The 18,937-nt window shown below is 37.9% G+C and overlaps 1 protein-coding gene across 8 annotated transcripts in view; it reads left to right on the top strand.

Annotated features, from left to right (window-relative positions):
- Positions 1–18,937, top strand: part of LAMA2 (laminin subunit alpha 2) — a 383,401-nt gene that overhangs the window by 278,739 nt on the left and 85,725 nt on the right. For all 8 annotated transcript variants that reach the window (XM_068677473.1, XM_068677471.1, XM_068677468.1 and 5 more), the window contains 3 exons: positions 9,791–9,933; positions 10,468–10,566; positions 15,584–15,695. In XM_068677473.1, the coding sequence (XP_068533574.1) occupies positions 9,791–9,933; positions 10,468–10,566; positions 15,584–15,695 (354 nt within the window). The remainder of the gene's footprint in view (positions 1–9,790; positions 9,934–10,467; positions 10,567–15,583; positions 15,696–18,937) is intronic.

The following is an 18,937-nucleotide window of genomic DNA, read 5'->3' as shown; positions in this document are numbered from 1 at the left end:
AATTACTAGGAATATCTACGTTTACACTTTTCCATATTATTAGTAATATAGAAAGCATCAGTTCATTGATGAAAAGCTTAGAGTACTTAAGGAAAAAAACTTCTAGTGTCCTTCAGTGTGATGCAGTTTAGGACTTAATACTGAACTATCATATATCTTTATTTCAAACTACAGCAAAATGAATGCAAATAGAGTAAGTAGCTACTTTCCTGAAATAACTACACTTTCAATTCTATTTCATGGCTTATTTGTCAAGAAGTCTAATCATGAGTTAAGTCCATAGCTGTCACAGCTACAACATTTTAAGAGAAGGAATCTATTTTCTGCAGTGGTATCTAAATGAAAATTACTTAACTTTTTCAGCATCCTGAATATCTGTTAGAGTAATACCAGGACTAGCAAATGTTTTCAGCCTTAGGCACTCCTCAGTTTGTGTTTTGCTGGTTATTGACCTTATCAGCATTCTTAAAACAGACTTTTGGATATCCAGGATTGCGGAGTTCTTCGTTGTACAAAACAGCTTAAGTGCAAGTTTTCATTTGTAGTGACTTTCCAGTTTGTTAATCTGACTGTTTCATTGTGTGGATAATACGGTTAAAAATCTCACTATGAATGGGAAAAGCCGTATGCGGGCAAATCCAATTTTCCACCTTTGTGCTTTAAAAGCTGTGTCCTGTTATAATTTCAGATCTAACTGCAACATAATCATGTGGTGGTGTTAAAATGTATCTGCACTACCTGTAGCAGCCTTTTTACTTCAACTAGATAACTGATTTTCGTCTGAAAAACAATCCTTTGGTGGTTCTTTGTTGGCTGAATATGAGCCAGCAGTGTGCTCAGGTGGCCAAGAAGGCCAACGGCATCCTGGCTTGTATCAGAAACACTGTGACCAGCAGGGCTAGGGAGGTGATCGTCCCCCTGTACTCGGCTCTGGTGAGGCTGCACCTCGAGTACTGTGTTCAGTTTTGGGCCCCTCGCTACAAGAAGGACATCGAGGTTCTTGAGCGGGTCCAAAGAAGGGCGACAAAGCTGGTGAGGGGCCTGGAGAGCAAGTCCTATGAGGAGCGGCTGAGGGAGCTGGGCTTGTTCAGCCTAGAGAAGAGGAGGCTCAGGGGTGACCTTATTGCTCTGTATAAGTACATTAAAGGAGGCTGTAGCGAGGTGGGGGTTGGCCTGTTCTCCCATGTGCCTGGTGACAGGACGAGGGGGAATGGGCTAAAGTTACGCCAGGGGAGTTTTAGGTTGGATGTTAGGAAGAATTTCTTTACTGAAAGGGTTGTTAGGCACTGGAACGGGCTGCCCAGGGAGGTGGTGGAGTCACCATCCCTGGAAGTCTTCAAAAGACGTTTAGATGTAGAGCTTAGGGATATGGTTTAGTGGGTACTGTTAGTGTTAGGTTAGAGGTTGGACTCGATGATCTTGAGGTCTCTTCCAACCTAGAATTTCTGTGATTCTGTGATTCTTTGTGTTTGTTGTGTTTGTTTGTTTGTTTTTGTATATGGATATTTCACGTCACTGCTAAAAGTAAGGATGCAAATGAAGAGATTTCTATCTGTCAGTCACAAAAATTAGGACTACCTATAGGAATAGACAGGAGGTATCTTAAGTCTTTCCTATATTATGGGAAGTGGCTGGTACTGTTGACGCTATGTCAATAACATCCCAGTTATGAATTGAAAAAACTTCCTAAATATTTCAGTAGAGAATTTATGCCTATTTGCGCTCATTTTATGATATTCCTGTTGTTTAAATGTTCCTCAACCCCATATTATTCTAAATCTGCTTGCTAATGCGGGGTACTGACACTGCCTGATCACAGAATCACAGAACTGTAGGGGTTGGAAGGGACCTCGAAAGATCATCGGGTCCAACCCCCCTGCCAAAGTAGGTTCCCCAGAGCAGGCTGCCCAGGTAGGTTTCCAGACAGGCCTTGAATATCTCCAGAGAAGGAGACTCAATAGCCTCCCTAGGCAGCCTGTTTCAATGCTCCGTCACCCTCACCGTGAAGAAGTTCTTTCACATGTCAGTGCGGAACTTCCTGTGCTCTAAGATCAATAAACCATTTAGCTTTGGAGCCTGTAGTGGGCACATGGACTGTGCCAGATGAGGGGAGTGTGGCAAGAACAAGCTTTGTGGGAATTTGCTCGTGGTTAACACTGCCGAGTGTTAGGTTACTTACAGACTTCAGCATACATCTGTTTTTTATTTATCTGATAGAGAATCTATCTGCAGCTCCTAATGTGCTTTAGTAGTCATTGTGCTATAGAGAGCCATTAGAAACAGAATCACAGAATGGTTTGGGTTGGATGAGACCTTAAAGACCATCAAGTGCCAACCCCCCTGCCATGGGCAGGAACACCTCCCACCAGATCAGGTTGCCCAAAGCCCCATCCAACCAGGCCTTGAACACTTCTAGGGATGGGGCATCCACAGCTTCTCTGGGCAACCTCTTCCAGGGCTTCATTACATCTTTTGAGGAAACACTGAAATTTTCCTACATTACTTGCATAACATTTCTTTGTTCCAATCTGAATTTAATGCAGCTGAAGATTGGATCTTGTATAAAACATATTTTTACTTTTATGTATCAACCACTTCCAAAATACTCAGTAAATTATTTTCTGACTAGCTTCAGTTGTAATGAAACATAAATGGTAATAATAATAGTGATTAAGTAATTTAATGTGCAGAAAATTAATGCCATATGTAGAATCCTGTTTGTATTCCATATTTCAAATGAACTGTAAGCATGTATCTACTTGGGCTCATTTGCAGAGTTTCATTTCAAATACTGGTGCGATTGCTTTGTAGCTGTCACAAGTGCAAAGAGCCCCAAGTTAGGTAGCAAAATGGTCTAGCTTAATGAAAATACATACAAATACAATCATCAATTTTTGAATAAATGTAGTTGTAAGTAATATAAAACATAGTGTGGTTAAGCTGTATAATGTTATGTTTAATATTTAGGAAAGTGGAAACTGATTTTTGAATATTTAGCGTAGAACAAGCATTTGAATAGTGAATTTTTGGCAAATTCTATCAAAGGTCACACTACACAAAATTATATGAAAGCTAAGGAATGCATATTTAAATCCAATTAGAGGGAGAATTTATGCACAATGTTGTAATCTATTATTGTTTAAATATAACATTTAAATTTCCATATATCCCTTATCATAAGTATTCTAAAGGTTTTAGAGCAAAAATTTGCAGTGAAAAGACATAAAAAGACTCAAAGGAGCCAGCATGTTCATTAAAATCTTCTATTTTTGATATAGCTGAAAATCTGAATTACTAAATTCTTACTGTTTTTTCTTAACTTGTCATTTTTCAGTTGCTCAGTGCATACAATTTTTCAATGTTGTTTTATAACAGTTATATTTTAGAAAACTACAGGTAGAATGGAAAGATAATATATCTTTTAAAAGCCACTGTACAAAGGGGAAGAATTGTTTACTGCTAAATAACAATGGAAAGATAATTATAGGTGAATGGCACAGGCAGAATTTACTGTCCATTATATTCGTAGAACAAAACAGTGTTGTTTTCTCTTATGTGCAATTATAGGATAGAAAGTGATATCCAAAAGGGAGGCTTCATTTTAAGAGGTTATGCAAGTGTTTGAGTGGTCTGCTATACATCATAAAAATCCTAAATTTTTGCATTAGTATGGTTAATAACTGGATTATTTCTCCAGCTAAAGTAACCAGATCATCATGTACTCATAATATTCTGCTGATGAAGTCTTCCTTGTAATTTTTGGTCTAAAGTAATCCACTTCTTAGACCTGGTTTCTCTTCTGTATTGAAACAGTCAGTAATCAATAGAAAAATTAGTAACGGTTGCAAGCTGATTTTAATAATACTGGCAACATCATTGCTTAATTTCAAATATGACAGAAGTTCTCCCAAATCTTCTCTAACACTTACAGATTTTGATTTTTATCTGTAAGTACAAATGAACTGTCTTCTAAGCAATTGGCGCCAGCTTATGCATCACTGTCATATTTACTGTAATAAATATACCTCAGTGTTCATTCCGATGAAAGTTATCAACAGGCAATTGCTGACTGCCCTATACTCACCACAGGACTGAAGACTTTAGTTTTCTTACTTAAGCCCAACAGTTCCAATCTAGAATGCAGGTGAGTTGTATGATGAACAGGGTGTATGTATGATACCTCAGTTCATCTACATACCTAGTATGTCCAGGGAGGCTGAGATCACTGAGTCATGTTTTGCATATGCATACCAGAATTATGTAAACAAGCCAAAGCACCCAGTGCTTTTTCTTTACCCTTTCCAGAGAGCTTTGACCTTAGCCAGATAAAGTGGAAAGGAGCTACAAAGGGGGCTGGATGAAACCTGTAGCAATTGTGCATTTTCTTATATTAGTACTTCTCTGGTGTGTTTTTTGTTATACCCTGTGACATTCCACTTCACTTCAGTTGTAGAGTGTAGTACATAAAATGAAGAACCATAGATTGCAGTGTTGTCAGAACAATGACTGTGCTTGCTACTGTGCAGTGTTCAGGGGAAAAAAAAAAAAAATCATAGTGAGGGCTTCAAGGCTTTATTGTTAAACATATGGCAAGTCAGTGCTCACCTTCTGAATGCTTTCAGGGCACTAGTCATAACTACAGTGGGGACTTACAGAAAACTTTGGCTTCAATATTTTGAGCTCAGTTGCAACACAAAGCAAAACCGTTCCTTAGATGCTTCTGTCATAATTTTTTTGTCAAGAAAGAAAGAAAAAAAAAAAAAAAGTAAAGCATTCAGTTTGCTACTGCTATATGAAATTAAAGAGGAACAGGAATCAATCATGACCTAGTGAGATCAAGCAGTTATTTAATTGTTAGGAATTTTTCCTTAATTCAGTCTTGTGAAAAAAAAAAATGGATCTTCAGTCATGCTGCAGTCAACAAACTTACATCTTTAAAAAATGTAATCTTCATTATTGGAATAAGGAGAAAATTACACAACCAGACACAGATGGATGAGATTCTTTCTATACCAGGTCTCAGACACTTAACTATAGTACTTCAAGTAGACTGGTACTTGCAAGGAGAGGGAGTTTTTCCCAGCTGCACCCAGGATATAGAGAGAGCTTCTAGCCACTGGTCCTCACAGAATCAATATTTTCCTTCTAACATAGGCAATAGCTACATGATCTCAGTTCTCCCAAATTCAGCATTAGGCAGAGATGCTGTCTTTGTCAGAGGCACATCTTGAAGAATCTGTGAAAATGAGTATGTCCTAGCTCCCACGCAGTCCTCAATTCAGCAGGAGCTAGGAGCTTCTTATTTCAAGCCTTCACAGAGTGATCTGGAAAGGATAATGTGTGTAACACCAGATCTATGAAGCATTGGCCTAGCTTCTGCTCTGTTCTGTGTCTAACAGGATCTGTGAGCCCACATGGCACAGAGGTAAGTCTTAAACTTCCTGTTGCACTCACTGGCCAACAGTTTCGTTGTCTGTGTGAGCTCAGTAAAGGACTGACACCCCTGCTTGACATGGAAGCTGATATCAGTTGTTCCTTCCCCCCCCCCCCCCTCCCCCCCCCACCATTTTTTTTATTATTATTATTTGGTGTTTTATTCTTCTTGTTTTGTTTTCATTTAGTTTTGGTTTTGATACGTGAGTTCCTGTTGAGTTTAGACCCACATCCCAATGTCTTTTGCCCTTCTCAAACACTATATAAACCTAACTAGTACTGGTCCATATCAGAACCAGCAAAAGTGGCTTTATAAACAGCAAAGGTTTGAAATAAACATGAGGCAGAACTTTAGACCCTGATCTGGAGCTGAATTTGCCTAGATTTTGGAGTGAAGATACATTGATCATGCAACCCCCCTGAAACCAGCAGAATTTCAATGAAGCCAGAACTTTTAACTGCCTACTAGTGCAGTTAATAGGGCAGTTACCCCCTACTAGGGTTTTGGGGGGCTGTTGTTTGTTAACCCCAGTAGGCATCTAAGCTCTACCCAGCAGCTCCCCCACTCTTCCCCCCACCCTCCACCCCAGTGTGATAGGGAAGAGAATTGGATGGGTAAAACCAATAAAACTCATGGGCTCAGACTGTTTAATAGGTTAGTTTAATGGCCAAGCAAAACTGTTTGTGCAAGCAGACCAAAATGAGGAATCTATTTCTAATCAGCATGCAGGTGTTCAGCCATTCCCAGGAAGGCAGGGCTTCATTATACATGACTGTTACTTGGGAAGACAAACAGCATAACTCCAAATATCTCCCCCTTCTTCCTTCTTTCCTTCAGCTTTTATTGCTGAGCATAATGACACCTGATAAGAAATAACCAGTTGGGGTTAGCTGTTCTGCCTGTGTTTTCCTCCCCAGTTCTTGCCCACCCCTAGCTTCCTTGCCACCAGGGGGCAGTGAGAGAAACAGAGAAGGACTTGATGCTGTGCAAGCACTGCTCAGCAACAGTTGAAACATGGACATATTGCCAACACTGTTTTGGTCACAAATCCAAAATGCACTACCATGAGATGCCACAGAGAATACTGCCACTCTGACCCAGCCAAAAAGGAGTACAGGGATGGAAGGAAGGTTTTTTATTATTTAGTTTTAGACTAGTGCCAAGATGGGAAAAAAAAAAAAAAAAAAAAACAGGGTAATGGCCAAAAGCTTAATGAGACTAATGAGCATTCAGTGCTAGTGATGCAACAGGAAACTAACAATGAAGCATCAATTGCTGTCATAAGTTCAACCTCACATCAGAGATTTCAGAGTTTCCCTTACATCTTAGAATCATATAATGGTTTTGGTTGGAAGGGACCTTCAAAGACCATCCAGTTCCACCCCCCTGCCATGGGCAGGGACACCTCCCACCAGGCTAGGTTGCTCAAAGCCTCATCTAACCTGGCCTTGAATACTTCCAGGGATGGGGCATCCACAGCTTCTCTGGGCAACCTGTGCAAGGGCCTCACCATCCTCTGAGTAAAGAATTTCCTCCTAATGTCTAACCTAAATCTACGGTCTTTTAGTTTATAGCCATTATGTCTTGTCCTATCACTACACTCAGCATGTCTTCATAGGAGAGGTGCTCCAGCCCTCTGATCAGCTTCATGGCCCTCCTCTGGAATTATTCTAATATGTGCATGTCCGTCTTGTGCCGGGGGCCCCAGAACTGAACACAGTACTCCAGGTGGGGTCTCACAAGAGCAGAGCAGAGAGGGGGGAATCACCTCACTGGACATGCTTCTTTTGGTGCAGCCAAAAAGAACACAGGTACAGTTGGCTTTCTGGGCTGCAAGCACACATAAAAATAACCTAGTCATTATGCAGATGCAGTGTGTATCTTATGCACTTTAACAATAATAAATGTATTAAAGAAAAATCCTGTTAGATAACCACCCAACCGGAGGAACATATTGTGGCTCTGTCACTTAATTCCTTTATTGAACATTATCTTCTCCTTGTAAGATGGAATAAGTCCATAAAATTGCAGTGTCTCTTACTATTTGATCAATTATTTCTTTAAATAAAATTTCTCTAGCATGCAATCTTTGGAGATGCTTCTCACAAGAGGTAAGACAGAATCCTTTACAGGGCTTCCTGTGCATGGGAAAGTGTGGTGAAAATGGAAAACGCAATAATATCCATTATTTGCTTGCTGCAATGTTGTAATATTGACTGCATGATTTGCCTCTTACATGCGTGCAGTGTTGTAATGATCTAAATTTAGTGCTGCATTACTTAATATTAGATACAAATGTATCCTGACAGTTTTATAGATAAAAAGCACAGAAAAGTTTAGTCTCATAAAATATAATCATGCTCTTGAATTATTTGCCATAGCTCCAGTTCATTTCAGACTGTGTACTGGTATAGCTTAGTCCTGTCTCATATACTCAGCTGTGGTCCTTGCTTGATATAGCTCCTCTCTTCTACCTGTGTATTTATACTGAATGTTCACAGCACACTTAGCAGTTTGCTCATTGAGAATACTTCATATCTTCATAAGCTTTCTTTTTTATTTTATTTATCGGTGTGAATTAAGTTTGTCCTTAACACATAACAATTTTTTAGCGTTTCATTACCAACTGCTTGGACAATTTTTAGGATAAATAGATTTACCTTGTTTAATAAGTGAAAAGCAATGCATCAGAATAATTAAAAAAAAAGGCAAAAAAAAACTCTTCAGCTCTAAGATCACTTTTTTGCATTCTGCAAAATGGTTATCATGTTACCTACCTCCTTGGCCAGCTACAGAAGAGATGTTCATCATATAAAGCAGTCAGTTTGCTATAAAATTTGCATTTCCTCTGGTTCTCTGGAACTTCTAAAAACAAACAAGAGCTGGGGTGGCATTTATTTATTTATTTCCTGTAGAAACATATAAAGTGGAATGTATCATGCCCACACTTATTGACTACAGAGAAGTTCCAGTTCAGATTATGTAACAAAATACTGAGAAATAGGTGGAAGAAGTCTGCAAATGAAAGCAATGAAAGTGCAAAAGGAAGCCTTAAAATAACAGTATCTAATGTTCTGCACCTACTTTTTACTGCAGTAATCCAGCATATATCTTGTCTCCTTTTTAATCATCACATGAGTTTCATGGTGTAATAAACTAGTATTCTTTATTCTTCCTTATTCTGTATTTCACTCAGATTTTCACTATATTGAACAGCCAACCTACAGAATAAGAAACAGATAATTGTGACTGAAAACTTTAAAGAATAGAAAAGATTTAATATACATGAACAATAGAATTCAGGGGGGAAAAAAAAGCACTTCCCTGTTGAAAATTACTTACCATCTTTTGCAAATAAATACATGTTGTTTAGTGGTTTTTTTAGCCATTGAGCTGCCTAGGAGCATTGAGAGAAATAATTACATACTTGTAAAATTTTAGGTACAACCCTCCATGTCTCTTAACATCACCAGAGAATTTGTTGTTTCACAGTTCACTCTACCTCTTGAGATGTTGTTTTGCTTTGCCAGTCATATGTAGCATCTTTATGCATGGAAACAGGAAGTCCCACAGCTGCTTTCTAAAGGATGAAGAATTTTCCTCTTTGTAGCATAAACTGTACAAGACTTTGAGTTATGAGAATATCTTGTGATAGTTAACAGAAAGCAAGAGGGGGGGGGATGCAAACTCCTTTTGGCATACATAGCACAAACCAGTATTTTTCATGCTAAAGAATATTTTAAAGGAAGAGTATTTTCAAGGAAACTTACATGAAAAACATAAGCTGGTTAGTGAAAGGAGGTAGGGAAAAACATTTCTTAAAAGAAAACTATCAGTATTTTTACCTTGACTCTTTCTACTGCCTGCATTACAAGTTAAGCATGCTTGGCCATGCTGTTATTGACTGTAAAGTATGCAAATTGTAAGATTTCTAGAGTTCTTCTTATGTTCAAATCCATAAATGTACTGTAGATTTTAAAGCGCTCCTAGATTTTCCAAATTACCTGTCCACCTTTCTCAGACTTCCTCCAAATTGCTTGTCTAATGTACGATTTTATATGGGCTAGTCTGTAATGGGCAACATTAATTTTTTCCTCTTTTTATGAGGTGAGCCTACCAGTTTTGCTCTTTTTGTTTTATATTTTACTGTCCCATTACCAAATCCCAAGCAATAACATCTTTCCTGTTCCCCAGCTGCTGTCTCTACTTCCTATCACACTGTGCTTTTGGGGTACATTATCTGAAATGAGCATTACCTTTCAAAGAATTTTAGGTTATTCCATAAAATATTTCTACCTCAAACATATATCTTAAATGTTTATCAGAAATAAATCAGCTTTGCTGTTCTTCCCCCAGCTTGTGATGATGAATGTACAGGACTCCTTCTCAGTGACCTGGATCAGCTAAACCAGATGATCATGAGTGTTAACCTGAGTGGTCCACTGCCTGCTCCATATAAATTGTTGCATGGTTTTGAGAACACGACACAGGAATTAAAGGTAGGAGTACATAAGCAAAGATCATGTATTCACATACAATCATGCTCCAGTGTAACTGTATTTATCTGTCCAAAAATACAGCCGTAAGTGTAGAGAATTGAGAGAAGAATAATTTAAGATTTAATTATTTCAAACTTGTTCTAATTAGTAAATAGTTATTACAATTATTTATTTTGGCTTATTTTAATATGTAAATCTTGCGGCAATAATTCGTTTGTGTACACGTATGTAAGCAATTATGCTGTAGGCACATAAATAGTGATGTTTCATACACATAAAATAGTGTTCATGCTAGTTGTCCAGAAAGCAGATACACATTTTATATGTGATATGTTGCCTACTTTTGGCTTTCTGCTAAGATATGTAAAGCTTATGTCAGATATGTCAAGAATCCTGAGGAAAATACATCGGATGGATATGACAAAAGGGAATTGCATACAGTAACAAAAAGGAAATTTTTCCTGTTTCTTCTCTACAATATTTGGAAGCACTGAGATACGGATTTTTACTTTCACTCTCCTCTTCCCCCAACAGCATTTGCTTTCACCTCAGCGTGCTCCAGAGAGACTTCTTCAGCTAGCACAGGAAAATCTGGATACCTTGGTGACAGAAATGGATGAACTACTGACAAGAGTAAGTCTGTGATCACATTGGGGTCTATGGGCTTGGTTAAAGCTGTATAATGACGGAAATATCCTGAATATGAATTAAACATGAGTGAATAGATGAATTATAAGATGCTTCTCAGTTTCAGTATTTGAAATGGCAGCAAGTCCTCTAACAACCTATTTTTGTGGGCCAATACATTGAGATATATTTTCTGTAAAACTTTATAATGTAGGTGAGAGCTCATACAGAGCACCCAAGAATGAGTTTATTTGGAAAATCTGAGACTAAAGGAAATAGAGGTCTTGATACAGCATTTATTAGCTTTCTCTTAACATCAGCTAGAGGTTATATTACAAACCCAACAGCAACTAAGCCATGTGATTATCACACAGTTGCTCACATGACTGGAGTCCTTCTTTGACTGGCTAAGACTTTTGGAAACCAGGATTCCTGATTCCCTTCTTTTTCTTCTGAATGTTAATATGGTCTCTCATAAGGCTATCTGCTTTCTGCATCAACAACATCATCTCCTCATACTCTGTTTCAAATATTCTGAGTCTGACTGTATCAAGACAGTTCTCATTCTGTTTCTCTTGCAAGATGGTCTTTCTGGGAATACAGGTAAACTAGCTTCACTCAGTTACTTATTGCCCAGCCAACTCAAGCCCATTGTAGGAATAGTTTTCATGTCTGGAGTCTTGTTTTCCATTTTTCTTGTTTTCCATTTTTAGGTTATCTTCTGTGCTGTCTGGTTTCTTCAGGAGCTGTAGAGGAAATGGTAGCCCAGGTTGATGCACTAATTTTAAGGAAATTTTATAGCAAGCTAGTGAATGTCTCTGGTTTAGCAAATAACTTGTTGTCATTAAGAGTCAATGAATGAAGTAATTCAAATGAGAATAATATTTAAAGGGAGAATTCAAATATTGCAGTGTGTGTTTATTGTGCATTATATAATTCATTTATGAAGAAAGTGATAGGTTTTTGGATTTCAATCGATGTGCGATTTACTCTTTCTATTATGAAAGTTTTATTTCAGTATAGACCTTTATTTGGTCAGAAAGACATCGCCTAAGAAAATAATATAAAGTGCGCCACCTAGTGGAGAAAAAGTAGGGCAATGGACCAGCCACGATAAAAACACAGCTGTCCCAAAGGCATTAACATAACAGACTAGCAAAACTCATGTTCATAAGTAGGTGCTTCCCTGCGTTAAAATAATGAAACAAGCAAAACACTGATTACTGTATACACCTGAGAGAATTTACCTATCCCCCCTGTAGTTTTAGCATCCTGTCTTAAAATTGTTCATGCCTTGCGGAACCAAAATTCTCAAAGAAATTGGTTTGTTTAAATGCATTATATTCAATTTTGATGAACTCCATGAAACCTTGAGAGGATAAAAAAACATCTGTATTGTATGTATATATGCACGCTCATATGTGTATGTATACATACCTCCACACACGTGTATGCATACAAGTGTATGTATGTGAGCATAAAGAAAGATTGCTAAATCAAGGCAGGTTTTTAACTCATGACAGCCCTACAGACAGGGAAAATTATATTTCTTGTATTAAGATTTTTCAATCTTAAGCTAATATTTTTTTCCTTCACACAGTTGTTCTTTTTAATATCCTTTTCCAATTACCACCTAGCACCCCCTGCCCAATACAATGAAAATTAAATAAATTTCAATCCCGCATGGAGAATACCTAAAATATGTTGCAAATTCTGAATTTCTGTGGACTAGTCTTAAAAGGGAAAACATTCAGAATGTGATCTTAGGGAGTTTAGCGTGGTAGACAGATTAACACCACTTCCATTTCTGCAGTTTTCCCTTGTTGTAACTAGTAATTTGGCTTATGATTTACATTTTTCATATGGAGAATACATGTAGTTAATTCAACTGGACTTTGGTTTTTATTTTGAGGACTATCAAATGGTGCTAAGTCCTACACTTACCTTTCTATATTTGTATATAGGATCAATGTACCAAAAAGAAGAGTGGATCCTGATGTAGCACATTGAAGTCTCATTTTTATGTGAAGATATAGCTGAATACTACATAACAGCTAGTATGACTATAACTAGCAAATTTTCTGCACAAATCTCACTGGAGGCTCACTAGACTTTTCCAAGTGAAACCAGTAGTGATAAGGATAAAGGCTGATGAAGATTAGTGAAGACACTTTTCACCATGAGGAAAATTTTCTACACATTTTAAGACAAAATGTAGAAGACAACAGTATTTTCTCACTACAAAACTTTTCAACAAGTCATCTCTTCCATTGGTGCAGCTTTTTTATTTTTCCTCATCATATTCTTTGTTTCATTCACTGCCAAATTGTACTACGTATTCTCTACAAGAAGATCCTCTTCTCTTGCTCTTAAACTGATTGCATTCTTACATACTTGCATATGCATTTCTACATCTACCACCTGAGGTAGACTTCAGATTTTTCACATCCTATTAGTTCACTACTTTAGTCAAATATACCTTCTAATGGGGTACCTTCAGAGACTTCAGGAAAGTCAGGGATCAGAATCACTTCCTTTTAATTGAAATACTTCTTTTGACTGTAAACTTCTTCATTTCTCCTATACCGTTGAATTCCCTGAGCTCATAGATTTGTGGAAGTAGATGGCAATAGTTAGAAGCATTTGGAAGGTGATTCAAGACCTTCTGTCTATACAGAGAGTTCTGAATTTGCCCTCCTTTTGCGGTCTGCGGCTTTGTGGTCTCAGCTAGTTGTTTTACCAGATTTCCATGATGGAGATCTCTTTTATGCCAACAGGTCTCACTTGTGTCCATACTTCTCAAAAATTCATTCCAAACCCTTGCTCTGGACTCAGTCTTCCTGACTTTTATTCCTCCCCCAGAAAAAAGAGTGCTGGGCATCTTTAAACTTAGTAGCTGAATTCTGACTTTATGGAAATGATGAACTGTAGTAAACTGAATATGTAGCGAATGAGTAGGACTTTACTAACAAATGGAAACATTTAATTATCCATAGGTACAATGTGAAAGATACTTGCCATTTAACTTGGTTTATGGAGTTAATGCTAGACCAGAAAATGAAGTGAAAGGTTATTTTTCAGCAAAGCAAATTATGGCTAAATACAGAAAGCAGACAGTAGGACTGGATGGGATTTAAGTACTAAAGAGAACTGTCACAGAGAGAAAATGGAAACAGTTTGATGGCAGATTAATGTGTATGAAAATTTAGTGCCTGCCATTCAGTCATAAATATTGAAAGCTTAAAGTGCCCAATTGGAATTAATATGAATGTGGAAAAAGTAATCAAAAATGAGAAAAGTCTACGTAAGTTATAGAACACCATTTGTAGTAAAGTACTTAGAAATATTGTAGAGTATATTACAAGTGAATGGGAAAATTCTAAGAAAATATAAGACAAAGAATAAAAGGCTCATTGTGGAGGATGGGACAATAAATAAGGTAGTTCTCAATTACATGAAGAATGAAATGACATCAGAGATGCAAAGCTGGATTAAAGCAGTGATCCATCAAGACCATTCTGTATTTTTGCCTTTTTCCTATCCCAATTACCTTTACTACTCACTTTGACAATATTTCAGCTCCGTATCCAGACAGATAAAGGAGTTTTGTAATTCTTAGCAGAAGTGACCAATAACGTGATCAAAGCTGTATAACTATGAAAAGCCATGTTTTTCAACTGATACATGGATAAAAATACAACCATCTTCCCCCAGTCTAATACAGGTTGCTAGTTCTTCCTCTGTCATTCTATTTACCTCAAACATTTTCATATAAATTATTCGCACAGTAACCACTCTGAAGTAGACCAAAATTGTAAGTGGTATGATAGTGCCAGGGATTTCATTTCAGGAACCCAGCTGTCCTGATGTATCTTTAGGGCTTCCATGTAGAAGCTAATCAGGCAATGTGTTAAATGTGATGCTATCTCTCTTTGACTATTAATGAAATAGATTTCTGGTAACAGAAAATGTTACCAGAACAAATGTTACCAGTACAGCTCAAGTGAGAGAAGCTCATTTTGAATTATAAACCTCCTAGCCATTTCCCAGAGACTGAGAGGGTCATAATGCTGTGCTTATAGGTATTTCTTGGGAGTACAATCTGGACATTCAGAACCCAAACACTGGTGGATTGTTGTTGCTCATGCTGGTGGCTTGTTTTGTTCTAATTTTTGTTTGTTTGTTTGTTTTACTTTTGTTTGTTTGTTTATGATGCAGCTTGACAAGCTGTGTTGCTTAAAGTGGCTTCTGCATGATAAAAAATGGTTTCATAAATAGGAATCTTGAGAGCTAAGTAAAATGTATTAAGATGATTCCTCTCCTCAACATGTTTTCCGTTATGCAGCAGATGTCTGTCTTCTTGCTTCATGCTGCTTCTGTGATTCAATAAAGTTATAAAGCCTTTAGTTACACAAAGCTAAAATTTTACTGAGCACCCCAATATGTTATAAACAAACCACTTCAAGCGTTAAAACTGAACAAATCTACTTCACTTTTTCCCCTCTCTCTTTCTTGGTTTCATTAATGCATAGATTTTAAATTGTTCATGCTTGTTGGCATGGGTTGTCTCTTTGAGAGCACCTCAGGGGAAGAAGCAAGGAGGTCATGATGTCTGCTGCACTTTGTCAATCGTAAAATGCACAATTGTGAAATTACAGAAAGTATCCGCTGAAGAGTCTATTAAAAGGTTCTGAACAATGTTTCTTTAAGCAAATTCAGTGAATTTAATCCTGTCTCTCTTTGTGTGCTGTTGCATACAACTAGAGTTTCTAAGAAACTAGAGTTTCTAAGAACCTAAAATAAAGCCTTCCAATTTCCTTTAGAAGGAAAAGGTAATAAAATTTAATTGTGTATTTGAACAGAACGTGTCATTTCTCATTCATCTGATCAATAATTCATTGATTGTCTTTTGCCTGAGGAAAGTTTCGAGCATAAATTCAGACAGTGCATACAGTTCTATATATTGCATAGTGCAGCCTTGTCCTGTTTATTAATTATACTTTTCCTGAATTTGGTTCACTAGGCTACCAAGGTGACAGCAGATGGTGAGCAAACGAGGCAGGATGCTGAGAGGACTAATGACAGAGCAAAATCTCTTGGACAGTTTGTAAAAGGCATTCTCCAAGCTGCTGAAGGTACTGGAAAAAGAAAAATGCATTTGTTTATTTTCAAAGTTAAAAACATATATCGGTAAAAAGCTTGATGTAACTTTAGCACTTGGTACAGTAAGACTTCATCTTAATTCCTCAAGATGACTTCAAAGATGCATTACTACCTGCCATTAATGAACATCTGCTGCCTGGAAATTGTAAGTTACTCCTATCCCTACCTAAGAAGTGGCATAGACCCAACTCTCTTCCACAAGGTGATTCTCGGCACTTACAAAAAACAGTAAAGACTTACGAGCAAAAGTATTGTAGATGGCTTTGAGAAGTAGAACCTAAATACTGTGTGACCTATTAAATTAGATAATGGCGGGAAAATATGAAAATGATTGGCAATCACAGTCAGTTGTTTAATATTATTATTATTTGAAAAATACCGATCTCTTCTTTCTTCAAAACTCTCAATACAGTTCTAACTTCAGTAGAGATATGCTTCTTGCATATCTAGAGATATGCTTCTATGCAATCCATTTGGTTGAAAGGGGAAGCTTCCAATTCTGTCTAAATACTATAAAATACATTTTATATTGCCTCTCATGTAACACATCCCAGTGCATGCCCTGTAATTGAATCAACCAGCAGTTTAAAGTACCCCTATAATGTACAACTTTGACATGAAATAAATGTCAGAAAAGTGACATGAAAAAGTAAGCAAGTTTTCAACAAGGTTTTTAAATAAAATACCAGGTTCTTCATATTTCAGTACAAAGCTGAATTTGAGAAGTCGATGATGAATTCAGGATGACAAGGGCTAAATTTGTTTTTTGCTGCACAGTTTTTGTCCAGTGTTTAAAACCCATACAAAAGTTTCCTGAAGCAGGTTTAGCAATAGAAAGTATAGAGTTAGAAGATGTTGAGAGGTGAAACAAATGTATGCACTTAGAAGCAGACAAAGACTTTAAAATCAATGTGTTTGCCTAGTGGCCAAGTCAACATTTTAAGAATTGTTTAAATATAGGATTCGATAGAGGATTTGAGCATAAGGACTGAAAGATACCTTCTGGGTTGCTGCATCCACTCCCTGGCTATCATAAACTTTCTAATATGCATTTTCAAAGTAGTTCCCACATATTCACCCTCTGAATAGAAGACGGTTTCAGAACTCTTTTGATAACTACAGACCTTCTAAAAACCTTATATCTAAAAATACTCATGTTTAGTTTATCATCGTGTGTTCTTCTGCCTTATTCTTTGGTGCAAATAGCTTTTTCTCTTCCTAGTGTTTCTCCTCCTTCCTCCACCTGCAACTATATTAATAGACAGGAACTGTATTCTCCTTCAGTCTATTTTTTTATCCTTGTTTTGAAAGAGTCTTAAGTCTTTTCTCATACAGCAGTTCTTCCACATTTCCTGCTGTTCTTCCTCTGGTAGTGATAATTTCTATATCTTAACTGCCATCCTCAATATTCTTCCTGTTCAAGATCATCGTCTTTCAAAAACTGAGGATAAACTTTTGCTTTATTTTGGAGCCATTTCTAGATTATTTTAAAATTATTTTAAAACTTGTTTATGAGATGAGGAGGATGGGGAGGGAAAGATAAAGCTCTGTATAAATTTTCCTGAAACTAATGAAGGCTGAAATAACGTGTCCATTTTCTCTTTTGAGGTAAATATTCATGGAAGCTAAATTACTATTTATTTATTCCAGATTTTAAAATGTGAATATATGCCTATTCCTGGCCAGAGGTAACTCAGTAATGGTATGTAACATAATGCATTACAAGCAAGACGTGATCCTTTTAACTGAACTATAGTCTTGTTTCAGTCCTCACTACCCCACATATAACCACTCTTTAAGATTCAAGTCCCAGTTCTCACCAGCAAACTGAAACGTTTAATTAAAGTTTTCTTCTTCATCATTTGCTCTAAACCTACACAAAGTGTGGATGAAATAGTCATTTATTTGATTGTTGGAAGACAGCTTATGATTTCTTCAATTAAGGATTTAAGATATTTGGAAGTACGCATGCAACCAGGAACTTATTTCAGAGAAATTAGTTACTGGGAAGCCCACTGCCTATGGGAAGGGAGCAGTACTTTTTAACATTGCAGACATAACTGATTATCATAAATCACCTACTTGCTTCTGAAAGTCTATATTCTAATATAGTGTGCTATGGTAGAAAGATTTTAGTTGGTCCTTGACTATGATACCATGTGTACAGTTTTATCAGTTACGAATAATTTAGGTATTCCAAACACATATCTTACATTCTATCCTCATGTATTCCAGCCCTCCAACGCTTTTAGTTCATTTCTGTGTATCTGCTTCTAAACACGAGTTCCCAATCTGTGAGAAAGCTCTGCAGGAGGATCTGGATAGGCTGCACCAATGGGCTGAGGTCAACTGCATGAAGTTCAACAAGGCCAAGTGCCGGGTCCTGCACATGGGGCGCAATAACCCCAAGCAGAGCTACAGGCTGGGAGATGAGTGGTTGGAGAGCTGCCAGGCAGAGAAGGACCTGGGAGTGATGGTGGACAGTCGGCTGAATATGAGCCAGCAGTGTGCTCAGGTGGCCAAGAAGGCCAACGGCATCCTGGCTTGTATCAGAAACACTGTGACCAGCAGGGCTAGGGAGGTGATCGTCCCCCTGTACTCGGCTCTGGTGGTGTACTCAGCACCTCGAGTACTGTGTTCAGTTTTGGGCCCCTCGCTACAAGAAGGACATCGAGGTGCTTGAGCGGGTCCAGAGAAGGGTGACGAAGCTGGTGAGGGGCCTGGAGAACAAGTCCTACGAGGAGCGGCCGAGGGAGCTGGACTTGTTCAGCCTGGAGAAAAGGAGGCTCAGGGGCGACCTTATCGCTCTCTACAGATACCTTAAAGGAGGCTGTAGCGAGGTGAGGGTTGGCCTGTTCTCCCACGTGCCTGGTGACAGGACGAGGGGGAATGGGCTTAAGTTGTGCCAGGGGAGTTTTAGGTTAGATGTTAGGAAGAACTTCTTTACTGAAAGGGTTGTGAGGCACTGGAACAGGCTGCCCAGGGAGGTGGTGGAGTCACCATCCCTGGAAGTCTTTAAAAGACGTTTAGATGTAGAGCTTAGGGATATGGTTTAGTGGGGACTGTTAGCGTTAGGTCGGAGGTTGGACTCGATGATCTTGAGGTCTCTTCCTACCTAGAAATTCTGTGATTCTGTGTGATTCTGTGAGTGTCTTTCATTCCTCTTCTCTCCCTCTCCTTACCAAATTTCCCAATCATTTATTCTTCCTAGGAT

This window comes from Anas acuta, chromosome 3 (assembly GCF_963932015.1).
Source record: "Anas acuta chromosome 3, bAnaAcu1.1, whole genome shotgun sequence".
Classification (NCBI taxonomy): Eukaryota; Metazoa; Chordata; class Aves; order Anseriformes; family Anatidae; genus Anas; species Anas acuta.
Note: the sequence above shows the minus strand (reverse complement) of the source record. Positions and strands in the feature narration are given on the sequence as shown.